Source organism: Notolabrus celidotus, chromosome 15, assembly GCF_009762535.1.
Source record: "Notolabrus celidotus isolate fNotCel1 chromosome 15, fNotCel1.pri, whole genome shotgun sequence".
In the NCBI taxonomy this organism is placed as follows: Eukaryota; Metazoa; Chordata; class Actinopteri; order Labriformes; family Labridae; genus Notolabrus; species Notolabrus celidotus.
This window is the reverse complement of record NC_048286.1, coordinates 20,403,804-20,423,097: the sequence shown is the minus strand read 5'-3', so window position 1 is coordinate 20,423,097 and position 19,294 is coordinate 20,403,804. Positions and strand designations below refer to the sequence as shown.

Here is a 19,294-nt window from a genome sequence, read left to right as displayed (position 1 = left end):
TATAGTTAAATTTTAGGTTTCTTAATGGACCCCTACACACACCCCAAAAAGAGAATATTTATTCATTTCTTTACAACTAGCCTACTTACAACTCAGTCTTTTAGAAAAGCCTTATTTTGCTTTATTCAGGCCTGTCACGTTGGCTGACCATTCACACAGCAGAATATTGCGCTTATTATGTCAGACTAACGAATAATAACGAAGGTGGGACAAGCTATAGGCTATATATTATTTTTCTTTTCGACGGTTCAAGTGCAGCAAACAAAGTCCCTGGCGAAAATATCAAAATAGAAATCAATAAATAAGATAGAATAGCTTCAAATAAAGTGCAAAACTGTTTCAGAGGTTTTCAATTTTACTTTTAACCCGCCCATAGTTTACACAAAGCATTACACCCAGACACACATACACGAGGCAGGTGAGATGAACCGGACAGCATCTGAATATCGGCCATCTGAAAAAGCTGATGGTCCTCACATCAATCACCGGAACCGAGCCCTGCTCCGCGAGCCTTTATTTCTGTTGCACGGGGCACTGGGAAGACTCACGTTTGACTTCAAACACTTAATCGAGTTTCGTAAAAACAAGTCAAATATTATTATTATTATTATTATTATTATTATTATTATTATTATTATTATTATTATTATTATTGTAACCTTGCATAATTAGCCTATACATGCAGTAGGATATCAGTAGTGGTAGGAGTAGGCTACCATAATTTTTTTAATAAGTCTATAAAGCTGAAACTAACTGGTTAAGATGTTTTTAAGCCACAAGTGTTTAGTACAAGTTTTTAGAAATAAAAAAGATTGAATATAAAATACAAGTGACCAAACTTTTTCAGAAGTTTGGGCTCTTTGTTCCAGTAATAAAAGGCTCACCATCGCAATAAATTCTAACTACAATCAGGCTGTTAAGGCAAAGACAGGCCTTACTTATTTTTTCCCCACTATGTCTCATTTAACAACGTGGGCTAAATAAAACAATATGATTAAGTCTGACAAAAACACAGAGTGAACTTAATCTCCGGACTTGGAGATTGAACTTCCTGAGCTAAGACCCGCGGGATGTTCTTTCATTGGTGAGCGCTGGGATCCTAACTTACTTTGTGACCTGCTTCATCCCCCACTCCAGCCCTTCACTGGCCTGCGCCACGTCATTAATCTCTGTCAGTCAATACTTCGATCAGGTTTATCACTAAGCGCATAAATGCAAAACCATACAGTCCGTGGGAAAACAAAGTTTATCTGTAAGACACTGCTGCGTCTGGAAACTGACACTGACTGTATTCTGTACTCTTATTCACGTCAGGCTATGCCCCACCTGTCTCACTGTCACCTGTGTGCAGGTGCACGCGAAGTACACGCGCGTATAAACATAAAAGCCTCTGAGGCATGATCTAAAACAGTCACATCTTTCTGCCTGAATATATGCAAGAACATTTCAAACAGTGAAATATCCGGTGTGTGAGTTGTTTTCCTCAGCAGCGTTTCCCTCCCAGTGAGGAGGACTATTCAGAAAGGTCTGCTCGAGCACGCCCATCATTTTAAATACACACAGGCGCGCGCACCTCTCCCAGCACGCGGCTCAGCCTGCACTTAGAGTGAGCGCTGTTGGACCAGAGATGAGATATCACCCTGGAGAGCTCCCGTCCACATGAACGCATAGAGCGCCACAGCGTCGCGGAGACTCTTGGTTCTGAAGCTTCCTCAAAACATCAGAATTTATCTGCGCCTCACTGGATTGATCGGAGAATCTTTAATCAATGGATTGCCATTCAAACGGTTTGGTCATTTTATCGCTCCAGGAGGGCTAAGAGGGGTAAGAGAGAGCGCGTGTGAGAGACAGGAGCGAGAAGGAGAGACAGGGGGTGAGGGTGGGGAGGGTGGGACAGGGGAACATACATCCTTTCAGCTATGGAGCTTACTATGGAGAATCTGCACAGCCTCTCCTCGCACTCCCAGGTGGGAGACCTGATGAGCTCTCCTCACGCGCGGCCGTCGCCTTCCCCGAGCTCCACTCCCCGGAATTTGGTCTCGCACAATCCCGGCGCACGGTCAGCCATGGTGTCCGGCATGGCCTCGCTCCTGGAGGGTTCCGGCGGAGACTACCGGACTGACTCGTCTGCGCTGTCTGGACACCTGCATCCCTCCATCAGCATGTGCGAGACCGGGATGAGCCTTAGCAACACGTACACCACGCTGACCCCTCTGCAGCATCTACCTCCCATATCCACCGTGTCAGATAAGTTCCACCACCCGCACTCACACCACCATGCTGCCGCCCATCAGCGACTCTCGGCCGGGAACGTAAGCGGCAGCTTTACGCTGATGCGAGACGACCACCGGGGACTCGCCTCTATGGGTAACCTATACAGCCACTACCCCAAAGAGATGTCCGTGTCCGGAATGGGTCATGGCTCGCTCTCACCTCTTTCAGGCGGGCTGGGCTCTTTGCACAACTCCCAGCAGCCGCTCTCTGCCTATGGCCCCAGCGCGCACCTCTCCACCGATGCCAAGATGCTCTCTCCTGTATCCGGCTTTGAGTCCCACGCCTCCATGCTGTCCAGAAGTGACCAAGAGCACCTGGCCAGGAGTTTAGGGGGGCACGGTCATGGTATGATCTCCAACCTTAACGGCATGCACCATCATCCGCACAGTCACCTCCACTCGCAGGCAAACGGCGCGGTGATGTTGGGGGACCGGGAGAGGCACGTCCACGGAGGCGGGCAGGGAGTAACAGGGTCAAGTGTCCAGGCGGAGGAAATCAACACAAAAGAGGTGGCTCAGCGGATAACGGCAGAGTTAAAGCGATACTCCATTCCGCAGGCCATATTCGCACAGAGAATCTTGAGCCGGTCGCAGGGAACCCTCTCAGACCTACTCCGGAACCCAAAACCTTGGAGTAAACTCAAGTCAGGCCGCGAGACCTTCAGAAGGATGTGGAAGTGGCTGCAAGAGCCCGAGTTTCAGCGGATGTCCGCTTTGCGGTTGGCCGGTAAGAAACTGTTGATTAAGTACAATCATTTCACATTAAAACTGATTAAAAAATAGTACCAGCCCGGTCACCGTCAAACGTTATTTTACCTATGTTAAACAAAAACACAAATCTTGCGCGGGCCTTAAAGATTCAGCACCACGGACAGTTCAACCGACTAAAACAACGAGGGGCACTGAAATCAACCATGTTCTTATTTCCTGAACCCTGAAGTTAATTACCATCCATAAAATAAATTGAACAACTAAGTCAAACGAAATCAAGAGCTATAGAATACAACAAATAAAACAGTTGCTTTGGGCGCATAGTCTACATGTGCTTTTTACGCACGGTGTTAAAGGTCTGTATGTTTGATCGGCACACGGCAAATCGCCATCGATTGACAATAAAACTTGGGAAAAGTTTCCCTCCCTCGACGCTCTTTTATTCTTCACCCTCTCTCTGTGTCCAACTATAAACACACACACACACACACACACACACACACACACACACACACACACACACACACACACACACACACACACACACACACACACACACACACAGCTGTGGTGGTGGAGGTGGTGGTGGGGCCACTGGGCCAACTAGTTGCGCGAGAGAAGCGGGGTGACCCCAGGCTGCCTGATCAATACGCCAGTTCCCACTCTCCCTTTTAAATGTGGCACACGGATCGATGCTCGTATCGGAACTGAAAGACGCAATAACCGCACAGTCTCTCTCCGGCTTTCATTTAATACTCTGTAAGTCAAACTACCATATCCAGAAACGTGGACAGGTGTGATGAATGGAAGCTATCACAGGTGTAACAGTCAGAGGACTCAGATCAACATAAATGTAATCAGGATTTCATTGTATAAAAGGTATTGAGAAACACTGATGAAATTATTCTTCTATCTGCGACCTCATGTTATAAAAGCAAAGTGTGACAAAACTTTAAAAACACTGTTTATATCTTTGAAAACTCTACCTCTCAAACTACCAAGTATATATGATCCCCAGATCAATTTCAAGGCACCCTGTAAGCTGCATGTACTGTTCTGATGAAATATTGATTGTAACTGGGATAGGGATTGACAGGGACTACTATAAGAGAGAAACATATAGACTATATAGAGTTTTGATTGATACTGAAAATCACAGGGGATAAGAAACACAGGACAAGCTTCCATATAACATGAAGACTGCAAATGCTCTGTGTGTTTAAAATGTGTGAAACTCAGAGGAACCTCAGGAAGTCAAATTGATAAATATAAAAATAGATTCAGTATGTATACAAGGCATCCACTCCTCTTTAAAATGTTAATCTAGAAAAGGGTTTCAAATCTCTTTTTCACAAGGCATCATTAAATTGAATTTCATAGATAGATAGATAGATAGATAGATTGATGGATTGATAGATGAGGATTAGTGTCTGAGGCTGTGAGTGTCATTAATAGTGTAGCTCTGTCCTCTCAGTGTTTGCCTGGCTTTGCACATAGGAGATCAATAAGGCCGTTTCCCCTTCCCAACCCCCTTCTCTCCCACTCCCTGGCGCTCTGTCTTTCTCTCTCTTTTTTCTCTCATTCTCTCTTTCCATCTCTGAAGCATATGGCAATAACATCACTAATCTTTCACTGGTTAACCTGGCAACAGGCGGGCAGGATGTTTGGCTTCAGGAGATCGGCGCCACAGAACAAAACAAAACAAAAAAATCATTGAGAGGAGGACGAGGAGACGAATGGATGTGAACAATGCACCCAGCCATTTTCCACTCTCTCTGCTATCCTACCAGATCTATCTTTTAATGCCCATCAAAACTCGCTCCATGCCATGAAAGATTAATACCAGTCTGCTGCTTCTCATATTTTCTAAAGAATCCAAATGGAACAAATTGGGATGTACAAAAAAAATCCAGCTTAAGTGCAATAGCGAGAAAAGCAAAACAGGCATGTGGAAAAAGAGCTGGAGGAGCTGGGAGATGCCATTGATCGAGCAAGGGGCAGGCAGGTTTGGGCTTTGTGTGAACAGCCAGATAGAGGCAGGGTAGTGAAAGGATCAATACGCACCTTAATAATTGATAAGTATAAGGGAGACGGAGGGAAAGACAGAGAGAGAGGCAGAGAGTGGTGGTGGTGTAAGCGCTTGTAACAGCATCTTCTGTAGGTAAGCAAAGTCAAATCTGTGGTTAACGGCAGAGGACCACACACACAGACACACACACAAACACACACACACACACACACAGCGCCGTCACACCACAGAAGAGAGGATGTAAGTGGGTTTTCAAGAATGCTGTTTACACCCAAAAACATCCTGTGAAATGAAAACAGCACAACCAGGGATGGTGTAGACCTCCAGGGGTGAAAACTAACATCAGAAACACGTTTATGGGGAAAGAGCAGAGGCCAATCTTGGCGTTTATAACAAGAGGAATACAATATTTGTGAGTGAAATGAGGGCAGGGAGGCTGATGTTTGCACACAAACATAAAAGATGAGAGCTTAAGAGCATCACAGTCAGACAAAGAGCATCAGAGCTTCTATTGAGTCGTAGTAATGAGTGCTTTCTGCTCATGTCAGCGAATCCTCAAAGCAATCCAAGGTTGTGATGTCATTTGATTTTAGAGGTTGCAATGCTTTATGGGGTTAGTAATGCGCCTTTATAGAGGCATGCAAGCACACTTCACCAAGTGTGTGCCTGTGCGCAAGTGCTTCAACATGCACATGCACATGCATGTATGTATGTGTGTGTGTGTGTGTGTGACTGGGTTATAGAGTGTGTCTGCACTATACATTGTTCAGGCTTATCTGACTCACTCTGAATCGGTATTGATTTCCTCTCTTCTGCTCTCCTTGGCTCCCTCCCTCCTTCCTCCCCCCTTCCTTCTCTCTCCTGGCTCCATACCAGCATCGGCAAAGCAGATCCCTCGCCTTTCCACCCTTATTTCATTTCTGCTTCTTGGTCATCTCTGCGTTTCAGACAAAGCTCGTTTTGCATATGTTGCTGGCACACTGGGGGGAAATATTTGAACAGTCAGGATGGATGAGGGTAGAAGTGCGTCCTGACATGGGGAAAGCACTTTGAAAACAAAAATCTGAATAAGACACACAGGGTTATAGAATCACAAAAGTGTATCTTGCACAATCTTCATGATATTTGTAATCTGAGGAACTCATGGCCGCCAAGCCATAATTCGGACATATCATGTGTCATTATTATACACTTTACTAAACCCCACAAATCTATCAATATGTGGTTGTCTGTAATGTGGCTATGAGGCGTAAAAATGCATGATTTCACCCTTTCAGTGTTAGTCGTATAAGGTGAATTTAGGACTCATGATAAATTTAACATCAACATGTTTTACGGGCAGACAATATATGTTATTGATTTGATGCATCTCTTATTTGAGCTCTAACAGTTATTTTAGTTTGGATCATGGCCTGACTTTGCTTTGACAAAGCTCCATTAAAGGCCTGGTGTCAGTTTGTTGAGGCCTCCTGATGCTGAGGGGACACTTCACTCTGATCTCACACAGCAGTGGATTTAAGGTACAAACATCCCTATAAAGTCTGATTAACATTGATAAAAGACAATTCAACTATAAAGTTATCTGAGAGAGAGAATAAGTAATGAATACTTGAAACTCTGAAGCTCAATTTGAGTTGTAATGCGCGCATATCAGAAAGAGAAGAAGTGTGTCTGTATGTGCAAAATTAGTTGGATATATATTTAAAAAGAGCCTTGTTTAGAAGGGATCTCATCAAAATTTGGAATTTAGCACCTTCTAGTTTGGAAATATCCTGCAGGACACACTTTAGCCTTGATTAAACTGTACAACAGAGATTTTCAAAACCAAATTTATAAACATAGGCTATAAAACACATTTTCCCTGTTATTCTATATAGTTTTTTTTGTTTTTTTTACACAGATTACACAAAAAATATATTTATCTATTAATTATTTTTCTTGCAGACTGCCCTTTACCAAGCATTTCAGCCTAAGTGTTCCGGTTCTCATCCAAATAAAATCTGAAACAAAACGACATTTGCAAATAGCGATGCAAAAACACACGACTGATAACTGAAATATTATTTAAGCGTCGATTAAAATATCCACGTGATCAAAAACTCAGGATTTATGAAGTAATAAATCCGATTTTCACTGATATAATAATAATAATAAAAAAACATTCCAGCAAATATTTTTAAAGCGTTTCAGGAACTGCCTCTTTTGAACAAAAAATACTTTCCTTCAGTGGCTCGTTTTAACTCGCATTGTTTTCTGTTCTTTCACAATATCTCTGAATAAGTTGACATTGAGCCACCGTCCCCTGGAGTTAAATCATTTCATGCTGACTTGTGTTGGAGTGACCAGATCACTCTACACTGTGTTTTCAGAGAGTAAAGAGGAGAGGCTTTAAAAACAACATTTATAAGCATGCCTTTCAGACAGTTTATAGACTAGGAGCCGATAGCCTATGTGACAGGCTGTAAAGCTGCCGATCACTCGTCTCAACAAGACAACACTGGCTTTACATCGACAAATAAACGAACGTTTCCAAATAAACCAATAATGATCGATATAGAGTATTTTTAAGACGAAAAGGACGGTTTAGTTTCATTGCTGCTGCTGTGTTAATACTAATGGCTACTCGGACGTTTTCTTTACTCCCTAGCAATGAATAGGCCTATCATCTGATCAATATAATCAATAAGCGCATACATCTGAGAGGTGTGACAGAGAGTGATTGACGCAAAACTGTTTCTCGCCTGCAGTCGTCCGTCCAGGGCGGGAGAGGGCCCGTCTCACCGGACACAAAGCCCGGTCTCATCCGTCCGTCCAGCCGTCGACTAGCAGCAGCACGGTGCGGTTAGTTCACCGTCTGCCCCCCCCCCCCCCCCCTCACTCCCTACACACACACACACACACACACACACACACACACACACACACACACACACACACACACACACACACACACACACACACACACTTTAAATTCATATATGTGTTCATGTAGCATAAAGAACAACACACAATGCTCTCTTTTTGTCTGTATTGTGGTTCTCTGCATTTTGACAATATTCTCACATTATCCCTTCCTACAATTTTAAATGCTTTAGATAGACAGATAGTCTTTAAACTCTGACTCACATCCACTACTTTTTTTTATCTCTGTGATACCCTAAGTACAAAATAATAGCTTACAATCTGTTTCAACAAAATCCCATTGTTTATTGAACTCTTAAGTTGGTGTTATTTAGTCTGCAATACATATGTTTTAACTGCCTTGTATTTTTGACGAGGAAACTTAAATCTCTGCTTTGCTAAAAGAAAAAAAGTGTTTTGCTTATTGCAACTTCTTTTGAGCTTCAATGTGCAGTCAAACATCCTCCTGTCTGCTCAGCAGGGGCGTGTCCAGACGGTTGGCCAGGGGTGGCATACCCTCCTTAACGAAACCTGATTGGTCACCCCCAAATCCTAAAGTATGTTTTGCTATTTAAGGTTTGCTGTTTTTAGGCTAATAGTTAACTAAGCAATAATTTAAATGCTTAGAAGATTTCAGGAGATTTCATTTGTCAGGGAAGCTTGTGGTTGTTAATATAAAGTGCAGCCTCAGACCACTTAAAGCTAACTTTTCAGTCAAGTTGTGACTTAACTTTAGGAATGGAGAAAAAATGTTGGGTCATAAAAGCTTTATTTTTGGGGAGTTTTTTTTTTACTAATACCAGCTATGCCAAAAATTACTAACATGGTGTCTGCAAGTATGCTAGTCAACACATGAATTCCATCCATACCACATTGCACCTCCAAATGTCAAGTGGTTTGGGGTAAACTGTTGTATTTTTAAACAAACAATAGTGTTAAATTAACAGTAAGTGCAATGCTTGTGAAAACTAAGTGATACTAACAAGTGTTTTTCCACAAATATTTGGGGTATACATTTTTTATTGATATAATGGAAAAGAATAATGGCATGTCTTAGCCAGTACCCAAGTCCATGGATTGGAATCCATATCTGGGAGGAAATCATTACATTAAAACTGTTTTTTGAAAAAAATAAATAGTTTTCTATAGGAAAGACACAGGACACAAAAAATTATTTCACGCACTGCATTTTTCATGTTTTCAACACAACTCGAGGCTATCTTTGAAGAAGCTGCAGATTTATGTCCATTCCAGACAGAAGCAGTTGATTTCCACCTGCATTGTGCCTTAACTCAACAAAAGTCAAGCACCATCCTCCTAAATCTATTCCCATCTTCCTGTATAAGTGCACAGTCTTATAGACAAGACAAAACCACTTAAGTGATAAAGCAGAGCAGCTTTTAAAGGAGACATGAGCACACCTTAACACAGCCAGTGAGTTAATCTCTGGATCAGAAAGAGGGTTAAGATTATCAGAGAGACGGTTTCCTGACACCTTTAAGGAACATTTGAAGGAGACGACATGAGGAATTGCCACTTGAGACTGTTGAGTGACCGCTTGTCTCTTCAGAAAAGCCCATTTGGTAATGAGGCAACTAAAGATAGCCTACAACGGCGCGTTTCTCATCTCGGGAGACGTTGTTTTAATGAGCAGCTCCCTCTTTACCCTCCCTGTGGTCCTATTCATTGCTGAGGAAGGGGGGCAGAGGAGTCTCATTTGAAATGTATCTATTGATTATCTGAAATATGTATTGACCTGGCCTAGGCCCGTATGCTAACTCCTTCATTGGTCCGGATCTGCAGCTGCAAAGCTCTCCAGGCCTCAGAGCTGCTTTGGAGCTGATTGGAGGAGAACAAGAGTGGTGTTGGCATTGTAAAATGGCCGGTAGCACAAGTTGTTGGAAAACAGGCATTACATATTAAATTATCACTATATTAGCACTAGCATTCAGTCATTACATTAGGGAGTATTGAGTTTGGTTCGAGACAGCACTTAGAGAGCCGCGAGGAGATTCTGGCATGGCTGGGCCCTGAACCAATTGAATAAACGTTCCATGAAATGGTTCTGAAGTGCGGATCAATCAATAAGGGGGCTATCAATCTGAGGGCAAATTAAAACAATTGAGAAAAACAACAAGAGGAAAACAGTTGAAGAAGTAGAGAAGGCATGGAGGCGTGTATCTGTGATGTATAGGGAAATATATATCCCAGTTTCTGCTGCTGAGGAAAAATATCTGCTTTATTAATTATGCTTTGCTTGCAGGATCAAAGCATGAACAATGGCAATGCAGGCAGATGCACACTCACACACAGGCATGCATACACATGTGCACATTCATATTGATCCCCCCTCACAGTCAAATCTGTTTACCTCTGTTGTCTAAACCTGCTGTACAATCATCAATCATTTGCATACATACAACGCCTCCAACACTGCAAATACCTTTATTCTTTCTTTCCCACCTTCCCTTTCATCCTTTTCCAATGTTGCCACTTTTCTTTTCAAGCACGCCATACTATTTCTTTTTTAAATCTGACATATTAGGAAACACTCCTGTGTCCTCGTCTGAGCTCTAAAACTGGATGACTGCCACTCTTTTCCGCCACATCTCCTTTGTTCTTCTAAAGATAAACAATTTCTTCTCCATCTGTCTGTCACAAAAGCGCGCTCGCGATCTTCAACTCCCCGATGTGAGGCGGTGCACGCGCTCATGGCACAAACACACGCACGCGCGCGCACACACACGCACACACACACACACACACACACACACACACGCCTCGGTCTCGCGGATCGATGGGGATCGATCGGGTGGGGAAGGGAGCCCTGATTACTGGACCACGTGTTCGGGAGAAAACCGCGGAAAATCGATCATTGCAGCTTTTTAGGGCAGCAGAACAGAACAGACTCCCTCCAGTCTCCACAGCGCGAGCCCAGAGCCTACTGACGGTGCAGCCAGGCACGAGAGTGCGCTTCTTTGTCAGCATTTCACATCACGCTCCTCCAGTTTCAACCAGACAAACAGAGAAAACTATTTATTCACCAAAACCACCTCAACACTTAAGAGAGTTGTATGACAATGCCTAATGAAAGGATTAAATCTAATTATTCACACAGACTAACAATACAATATTGTGCCTATGTGATAACATTAAATTAACACACTGGGGAGTTTGAATGGTGTAGCACATCCATAAAGTGTACAGCCCACTTTACATTACTGATGACCGCATTTTAAGCCCTCTCTAAGTTTTTAGATTGATTGCCTATCCTCCAGGTGACCACTGGTTTCACTTAATTTCACCTCACTTTGAAAATCAACTTGTAAGGATTTGAAACCTTTGAAATGAGAAATCCATCCGAAACAACAATGAGGCTACTAAATGTTAATGTCATGTTCTTTATCATTAAAGAACTGTCCTGTGTAGCATTTAAAGAGGGTTTAATACCTGGTTATTGATAGATTTTATACAAAATGAGAATAATATGTTGCGTTTTCAAGTCCTGCTTTAAATACAAGATAAGATGAAATATATTCTATTGATCAAAGGAGGAATTTGCCTCAGGCCAAAGTGCCACATACAGCTGTGTTCACTTCATTCAATACACATCTAATAGACTGCACAAAACTAAACCATACGGATGAAAATAAGATAAGATGTAAACACATTTTTAAAATTAAAATGTGTAACTCCCTTTATGTATTTTAAAAAATGCTCAAAAATAAACAGATGAATAAATATATGGATGAAGTATAAACGTATAAAGTATTAATTAAAATTAGATTTCACTAAGATTTACTTGAATTGCTTGTTGTGATTGCAATATTTTGGGTTTTTGTTTCTTGTTTCTGAATCTAGATTGCTTTGTTATAAAATAACCGAATTACTTGCACAATGTTGCGGATGACTGTAAGTTATCTCAAAGGGTAGGCAGGATAAACCTTGGCTTCAGCCTACACCTTTTTTTGGTCAGCATGTGATTAACTAAAATATATGTGGATGTGTATGCCTGAAGGTATATGTATGCATGTGTATGTGTACGTATGCATGTGCATATTGATATGTGTGTGTATGTATATCTCTCTATATATTTTCTTGGTTGATTAATCCCTCAGTGATTGTTTTGTTTTGTTTTTATTTGTGATTTTTACATTTCTCCTATGTTGCTGAGGGAAGTGTTGGTTGTTGATGCAGACCAAAATAAACCTAACCTAACTAAATCAACCTTTTTGACCTCTGTTGCAACAGTTTACCTGGAGTTCTTTGTGTATTCAAATGATGCACATTTTCTTAAAAATATATATTAATACTGAGTACAACTTTTTCAGGTGTGTAGGAGAGGGGGAAAACAAGTACCAAACCATTACCAATAAGTAAGCTTTAACAGTTGTGTGCCAGACCTAGTGTTAAGTTGTGTGTCCTTTGTACAGAGACTAAGTCCTCAAGCAGGCAGCCTGGGTTCGATTTCGACATTCAGCCCCTTTCCTGCATGTCACTCCCCACTCTCTCCCCTGGTGTCCTGCTCCATCCACTGTCCTGTAGTCTTAGAATAAAAGCACAAAAGCCCAAAAACATTACTTGAAAAAATAGGTTGTTCGAGAGTAGGACGGCAAGATTTCTTTTGCAATTTTTAGAACATTGAACTGGGGGATTTTTTGTCCCAGGTCAGACCTGGAGTCCATACATATGGCCATCTAACATATTTAGTATTTTAAATAGAAAAAAGAAAGACTTTACAGCATGGCAACAGTGAGGGAGGCTCATTCACAGACTTTAAGAGCCAGTGCTTGACATGTTATAGACAGAGGCTGCAAGTTTCCTATCACTTCAATTGGATTTCTATGCCAAAGTAAAATAAATTATAATGCCTGGACAGTAAGATATGAATAAAAACATATCATCTATACTGCACATTGCTATAGTACACATCTCAAGCACTAAGGCTACATTTAACTTATAAAGTTGTTTAGTTCAACTATATCAGTTCTCAGAACATTTAATATGATGCTTTTTACTCACCAGTGTAGACTCTTCATGCTACTCTCTCTTGTAGTCTGCATACCCTCCTGTAACATTTACTTGTTATTTGTGAGTTTCAGTGAAAATATGTGTTCCTGTATCACTCAGTAATGATGAAAATTAAATAGCTAGATTGACACATTGAAATATTTCCATTATTTGTTAGTTTCCAACCTACAACTCTGTACTTTGTGCCAAGTAACTTTACATACTGTAGAATATTCTAATGGCATTAAAACTTTTTTTTTGTTCCTTCCCCCTCCTCCCCTCTCTATGCCTCCTATTTCTCTCCACAGCATGTAAGCGGAAGGAGGAGGACCGAGGACGAGAGCGTAACCAGGTGCCAAAGAAGCAGCGACTGGTCTTCACAGACCTGCAGCGTCGTACCTTGGTAGCAATCTTCAGAGAGAACCGCCGGCCCTCCAAGGAGATGCAGATCACCATCTCGCAGCAGCTGGGCCTAGAGCTTTCTACTGTCTCCAACTTCTTCATGAACTCACGCCGCCGCTGTACGGACCGCTGGGACACAGAGGAGCTTGGTCATGGACTGCACGGCCACGGGCACACCCCTCATGGGAACAGCGGCAACAATAACTCCTCACCCATCCAACCTGGTACCTCCTCTGCTACCACTTTCTCCAAGGCCTGATGGAGGCAAGGCAGACTGTTAAACACATGCATGGAGGATGGAGGGGTGGGGGCGTTTTTCATAAAGCAGGAGGTTCTAATTCCTGTCCTGCTGAGCTACAGGGTGTGTAGCTTCAAACCACTTATCTGATTCATCTGCTCAAAAGTGCTGATATGTGTGCAGATGAATCAGATCCTCTCAGTGCTCCATGCATTTTCTTTTAATCTGAATGTAACTCTAAGGGGTTAAAATGCATTTCAAATTGTGACTCTGTAAACCAAAGATTCAGTAGCTTGAAGAGAGTCACACAATCATTCACATGTGGCTCTTAGTGAATCCACCTGACAACCAAAGAAACCCCAAATCACACTGTGGGTCCATTTTAAGCCTTGAGAAGGGATGATTTCCTTGTAGGATGTAAACATGCCAAAGATTCCCCCATGACATGGAACCAATAGCTATAAGGCAGGAAAACCTTGAGCTGCCCACGTCGGTCATCACAAATCAGCCAGAAATCAGACAGCAGGTGTGTTTACTGGGCGGTGATTAACCACTCCTCATTTCAGTAGGGCTGATTGAGAGATGCGTTTCTGTGTCAAGTGTTTGTTGACCCGCTAACCACATACCACACTGTGGCTCTGCATCACTGCATGCCTGTGTGTCATACGTGTGCATGTGCATAACGTTCACAAGCTGTGTGTGGGCTGTAATTCCTCTGCAGTGATTCGACTAGGTCTCTTTCAAAGTAACAACGCCACCTGCTGTCCATTTAAATCAAAACTCAACATGCTGTTGCATGGATTTCTCCAAGGATAAACACACCAATCAAGCATCAGTGTAGCCCTGGAAGCACTAACCTAACCGAGGCGAAATGATAACATGACAAACCCTTTGATACATATTTGAATGTTAGTTTCTTAAGACTATCTTGTGTGAGGCAACATAGCCGTAGATTGTGTAGAGAGGTTATTTTCAGGTTACAAAAGGAGAACAATCAAACAGGGATGACACTCCAAATGTAAAAAAAAAAAGTGTCCCCGGTGGAGGGGGGGTCTGCTCTGTTCTAGTGGCCAAACGCAGAGGTCAAATGTCACAATATAGGATCCTGAGTGCCAATGATGTTTGCCTCTTTATGATAATCAGAGAACAGGTGCAGCCCGCTCCAACACCATACGCCCCTCGCTGTGTCTGATCTGTGTCGTTACAACCCCGGGCACAACGCCTACTCCATACCTCAGAAACACCTTGATGTGATCGACATGAAACACAATGAAAATGACTGTAAATACTCTTTAATTTTCTCTCTGTCTTATCTATTCTCTATTTATCTATCTCTTGCTACTCCCCTGTTGTGTCTTTCTTTCTTCCCCCCACCCCCTCCTTAACTATTGATGCGGGTAATAATAGTACCATAGACACATGGTTTCTCTCTTGTGACTATTGTGCTATGTTGTGCTGAAACTATATGTAAAGAAGCACCTTGTGGATAAAATGTAAAAACTTAAGGACGAAAAAATCAACATGTCATGAACTGATCCTATGCACAGATTGGAAGGGAAGTGACGAACTGTGCATTTTTGTGAATACATGTGATGGGATAGACGGACCTCTTCCTGGATCTCTGAACTTTGAGCCCTTTGAACTGGACTGTCACTGCATTCCTCTGCTGATGGGGATTTTTTGGTTACCATGAATGAGAACCACCTCATTTAATTTTGTGTATGTAATTTTTTTTATGTGTGGGCAAAGCCACTTGTTGTGTAGCATCTTCTAGCGGGAGATAATCATATTAGAGAGGAGACGCAGACAGGAGGGTGCAGCAGGGAGGCGGGAGCTTCAGAGGTCTATCATTAGAAACAACTTGACAAGTGACACTCCTCCATAGTTTGGGCTGTGACCGTTTTAAAGTGCACTATCACAGGTTCCTTATTGGAGGTGTCTCAGTCTGAGAGGGAAAAACTGAAGCTTTCAGGTGCAGATGTTTGAAATCCAAAGCAGATAGTTAGTGATGGAAACAGATGTGGGTGTGTGGCTCCTCAGTATAGAGAGGACTGTGACACAGCCATCAATACCAAAGATACTTCAAGCCTACCCTGTTCACACTGGACCTGGGACACACACACACACACATACACACATCACACACAAAGACAAAAATATGCGCTGGAGTCCGCATACACACTTCAGCAGAACAGTCGTACCGCATTACAAACACATGAGTATTTGTTATGTGGTAAGAGTTGAGTGCCTTTTTCCTTCAACCAGGGGATAGACTGCTCTGCGCATACACACACACACGCGCGCGCACACATACACAGACATACATACATACACACACACACACACACACACACACACACACACACACACACACACACACACACACACACACACACACACACACACACACACACACACACACACACACACACACACACACACAGTTAGAATGAATGGGGAGCAACACAGACGGGGACCACATTACATAAAATTACACTTTGTTTGATTTCAGAGAGCACTTCCGCCACCATTTTTACTTTGTTGCACATGTTTTTTACATGATACACACACTCACACACACTCCCACCAGAGATATTTTTGTGTAATTTATAATCAGAGTGTATGTGTTTGCGTGTATCTGACTGTTTACAAAGCCCTCTGACCCTGCTCTACTATTGGCTTGCATTCAAACGTCACCCGTTTCACACCCCACTAATTCTCCATCATTGCATTAAAAAAAGATGACATCCTCCATCTTCAAAAGACACACGACACCCGCCAGTGACCCCGCCCATCCAAATCCTCTCTGTTGGTCCCTCCGTCCAGGGTAGCATCACGACAAGGCAGGCATGTGTAGACAATTCATCTTGATATACCTCAAATCTTTATTGTAAAGGTTATTGTAGTGAAACAATAATGACAATGTTTAGCAATGAGAGTGACATTAAAGTCACAGCAAAATGATTGTTCCATTTTTTTTATTTCTTTAAGGGAACTTGTGCATTATGAGCCGTCTTTTGGCTTCACATTGTTTGAGTTGGTTAAAATATTATTTGTAGGTTTGCACGTTGTCCTTTTTGAAGTTAATAAAAATTCTAAATGGTGGATCAGGAAGTGGGGAATAAGGTAAGAAAGGGTATAAGGAAATTCAGTATTACAGGAGAAAGAAATCAGAACAGAGGGATTAGAAAACTGAAGTAAGCGATAGAACTGTCAAAGATCACATGACACATAAAGGACACTTATTTATGTTTAACATCATTTTCTGGCTTAACTAATGTTGGAAGATTGACTCATGCGTGCGTTAAAGTGATTCCCTTGTTATAAAAAAAAAGAATTTGAAGTACCAACCGAAGCACCTCTGTCATTAGGGTTGGGATGAGCGATTCTTTTGTGCATGGATACTATATAATTGTATATTAAACTGCAGGATGAATTGTACCTCTACAGGTGGAGAAGAGGGGGAGAAATGGGAAAAAACAACTGGATTTTGGTTTCAGAGTAACATCAACATTCTTTTCACCTTTGATGTGGTGTTTGTGTATTTGTATAAAACCAGTGTATTTGTATCTGCTCATCATTGTCACCCCTCCTGTTGTATCCCTTCCCTTTGTGTGAAATCTTTGTTCTTGTCTGTATCATTTCTTAGTTTTCCTACATTGGAGTGAGAGTGTGTGAGTTTCCGTCATGTTCCTGTATTTCAGCTCATCTGTGTTTAATCTAGTGTTCGATCTGTCTGCTTTACAAGCTAGCTGAAGCAAGAAAACAAACAGAAAGCCGGGCCACTGAAATAGGGTGTCTTCCAGTGCATCAAAATGGCGTCATTTTCTTTTTCCTTGTGACAGACCTCAGAGCTCTGAAAACCCCAGTGTTGATGTTCTCTCCCTCTTCCCTTACCAATCAATCAATCAGAACCAAGTGTCTTTGTGATGGTAGAAGACAATCAATTTCAAATAGAGCAGAGACAAAAAAAAGAAGGAGGGAGAGAGGAAGAGAGTGATGGAGTATAGTGCTGAGAATTTGACTGGACAGCAGAGATGGGAGAAGAAGAGGAAGGATGGCTCTCAGAGAGCAGTGCATGTGTGTGCGTGTTTACCTTTAACCCCTGCAGGATGACCTTTACGGTGGGGGCCGTGGCACCCAGGACCCTCCCTTGGGTTACAATGGGAACAGTGGTTGATGGTGGGGGAGATCTGACTTGTTATAAGTAGACACCCAATCGAAGATGCTGATCAAATGCCTGCACACATATGCACGGTGCACACATATGCACGGTACACACACACACACACACACACACACACACACACACACACACACACACACACACACACACACACACACACACACACACACACACACACACACACACACACACACACACACACACAGTTGTCTGCCAGAGAGCCTTTCCTCTGATCTTCATCTCCCAGCATCACAACAAGTCTGTCAGTCATGTTGGTCTGCCTTCAGCCAGCGGAGGGAGACTAAAGTAATAACTGGAACAAATACTACACCAAGTGAAAACCAGTATGGGTAAATTGTGTGTTTGACTCAAACAAATAAAGGAACAAGCAATTGGCTGACTGGCTTTTCTGTGTTTTTTTTGCTGTGCTGCTTTCTTACTGTGGTGCTTTGATGCCACCTAGTGTTGTAAGAGAAAAGTGTTATCAACACTGAGGTTCCCTCAAAGCACCCCACAATGTTTTGTTTTTATACAGTCTATGGTATTTACCGCCTATGGTTTATAAACACTGCCAGAAATGGGAGAAATGCTCAAGCTCTGAGAATCTGACGAATAAATTACATAATTGGCAACAAATAGTTATATTTAAACATATTCTATAGAATCTCCAACTGAGCGCTGGACTCATTTTACAACTTAAAGGCACACAAAGTTTTAACATGCACACCACTGAGCTCAATAACAGAAATACATCTTTCATTGGTATTACCTTCATTAATATGACAAAAAAAAGTGGGCTTGGTTAAACATTTTAAATATTTGAGCACAAATTTAAGGTTGTCTGTGATTAACTCAAGATTAGAAATGATACACATTATATCAAATATGAAATAATGAATTTCCCTTTATTTAAAAAAAATGACATGTTTAAATAGAGAGCTGTGGGTAAACACAATAAGCTCAATATGTCACTATTGTCAAACAAACTGGAGTGAACGGCATGTTTAACCTTACCGTTTAAGAATACTTTGTCACATCTACAGTGGACACAAACAAAGCATTTTTAAATTAGTGGCATTTCCTTGGTATCCCACAGGTTGAAATGCTAGTTAAAATGACTGGAAATACTGTATTGGAGCTAACACAGCCCCCTTGCTAGCTTACTTACAGACTCATCCTCGCACTTAGAAAAAAGTGATAAAAAAGATATAGAGTCCCTTTATATTAATATTAACTTAATATTAACGTACATTAGAAACGTAGTGTTTGTAGCTTTGTACCATTATCAGAAAAGTGTTTAATAATACATACACACGTTACTTTCCTTCGTTTGAAAGACTCACCTGTTGTCCCACCGGAACACCTTTAGTCTCCTTACGGCATTGCCCTTCCAAAATAAAAGCACTTACCTTTGTACTGTCACTGTTGGTAAAGTAGTAAACAGTAGGTAAAGTAAACATTAAACAGCTTGAAGTGAATACCCTTAAAAATATATTTTAAATTATTTGTAATATTGTTATTAAAAATACAGGAGTTAAATAAAA

The 19,294-nt window shown here is 41.8% G+C and overlaps 1 protein-coding gene and 1 long non-coding RNA gene across 4 annotated transcripts; one reads left to right on the top strand and one right to left on the bottom strand.

Moving 5' to 3' along the window:
* The first annotated feature begins 1,919 nt into the window (after window positions 1-1,919).
* Window positions 1,920-13,704, top strand: onecut3b (one cut homeobox 3b). The gene is made up of 2 exons (XM_034702628.1): window positions 1,920-3,000; window positions 13,233-13,704. Exons 1-2 carry the CDS (start codon window positions 1,920-1,922, stop codon window positions 13,583-13,585), a joined length of 1,434 nt encoding a protein of 477 aa, XP_034558519.1. The 3' UTR covers window positions 13,586-13,704.
* On the bottom strand, window positions 10,126-19,136 carry LOC117826519. 3 transcript variants are annotated; one of them, XR_004634053.1, is made up of 6 exons: window positions 19,094-19,125; window positions 18,765-18,787; window positions 17,661-17,804; window positions 13,324-13,581; window positions 12,937-12,983; window positions 10,126-12,460 (listed from the first exon to the last, which is right to left on the bottom strand). It is a non-coding gene; the product is annotated as an uncharacterized LOC117826519 (long non-coding RNA). The 3 variants fall into 3 exon arrangements; XR_004634055.1 differs by having other exon boundaries at window positions 17,661-17,761; window positions 19,094-19,119; XR_004634054.1 differs by lacking the exon at window positions 18,765-18,787 and having other exon boundaries at window positions 19,094-19,136.
* Between the last annotated feature and the right edge of the window lie 158 nt (window positions 19,137-19,294).

Coding starts and splice junctions, on each gene's coding strand:
- onecut3b (XM_034702628.1), top strand. CDS start 1,920: ATGGAGCTTACTATGGAGAATCTGCACAGCCTCTCCTCGCACTCCCAG. Junction 3,001..13,232: donor GTCCGCTTTGCGGTTGGCCG/GTAAGAAACTGT, acceptor TTCTCTCCACAG/CATGTAAGCGGAAGGAGGAG.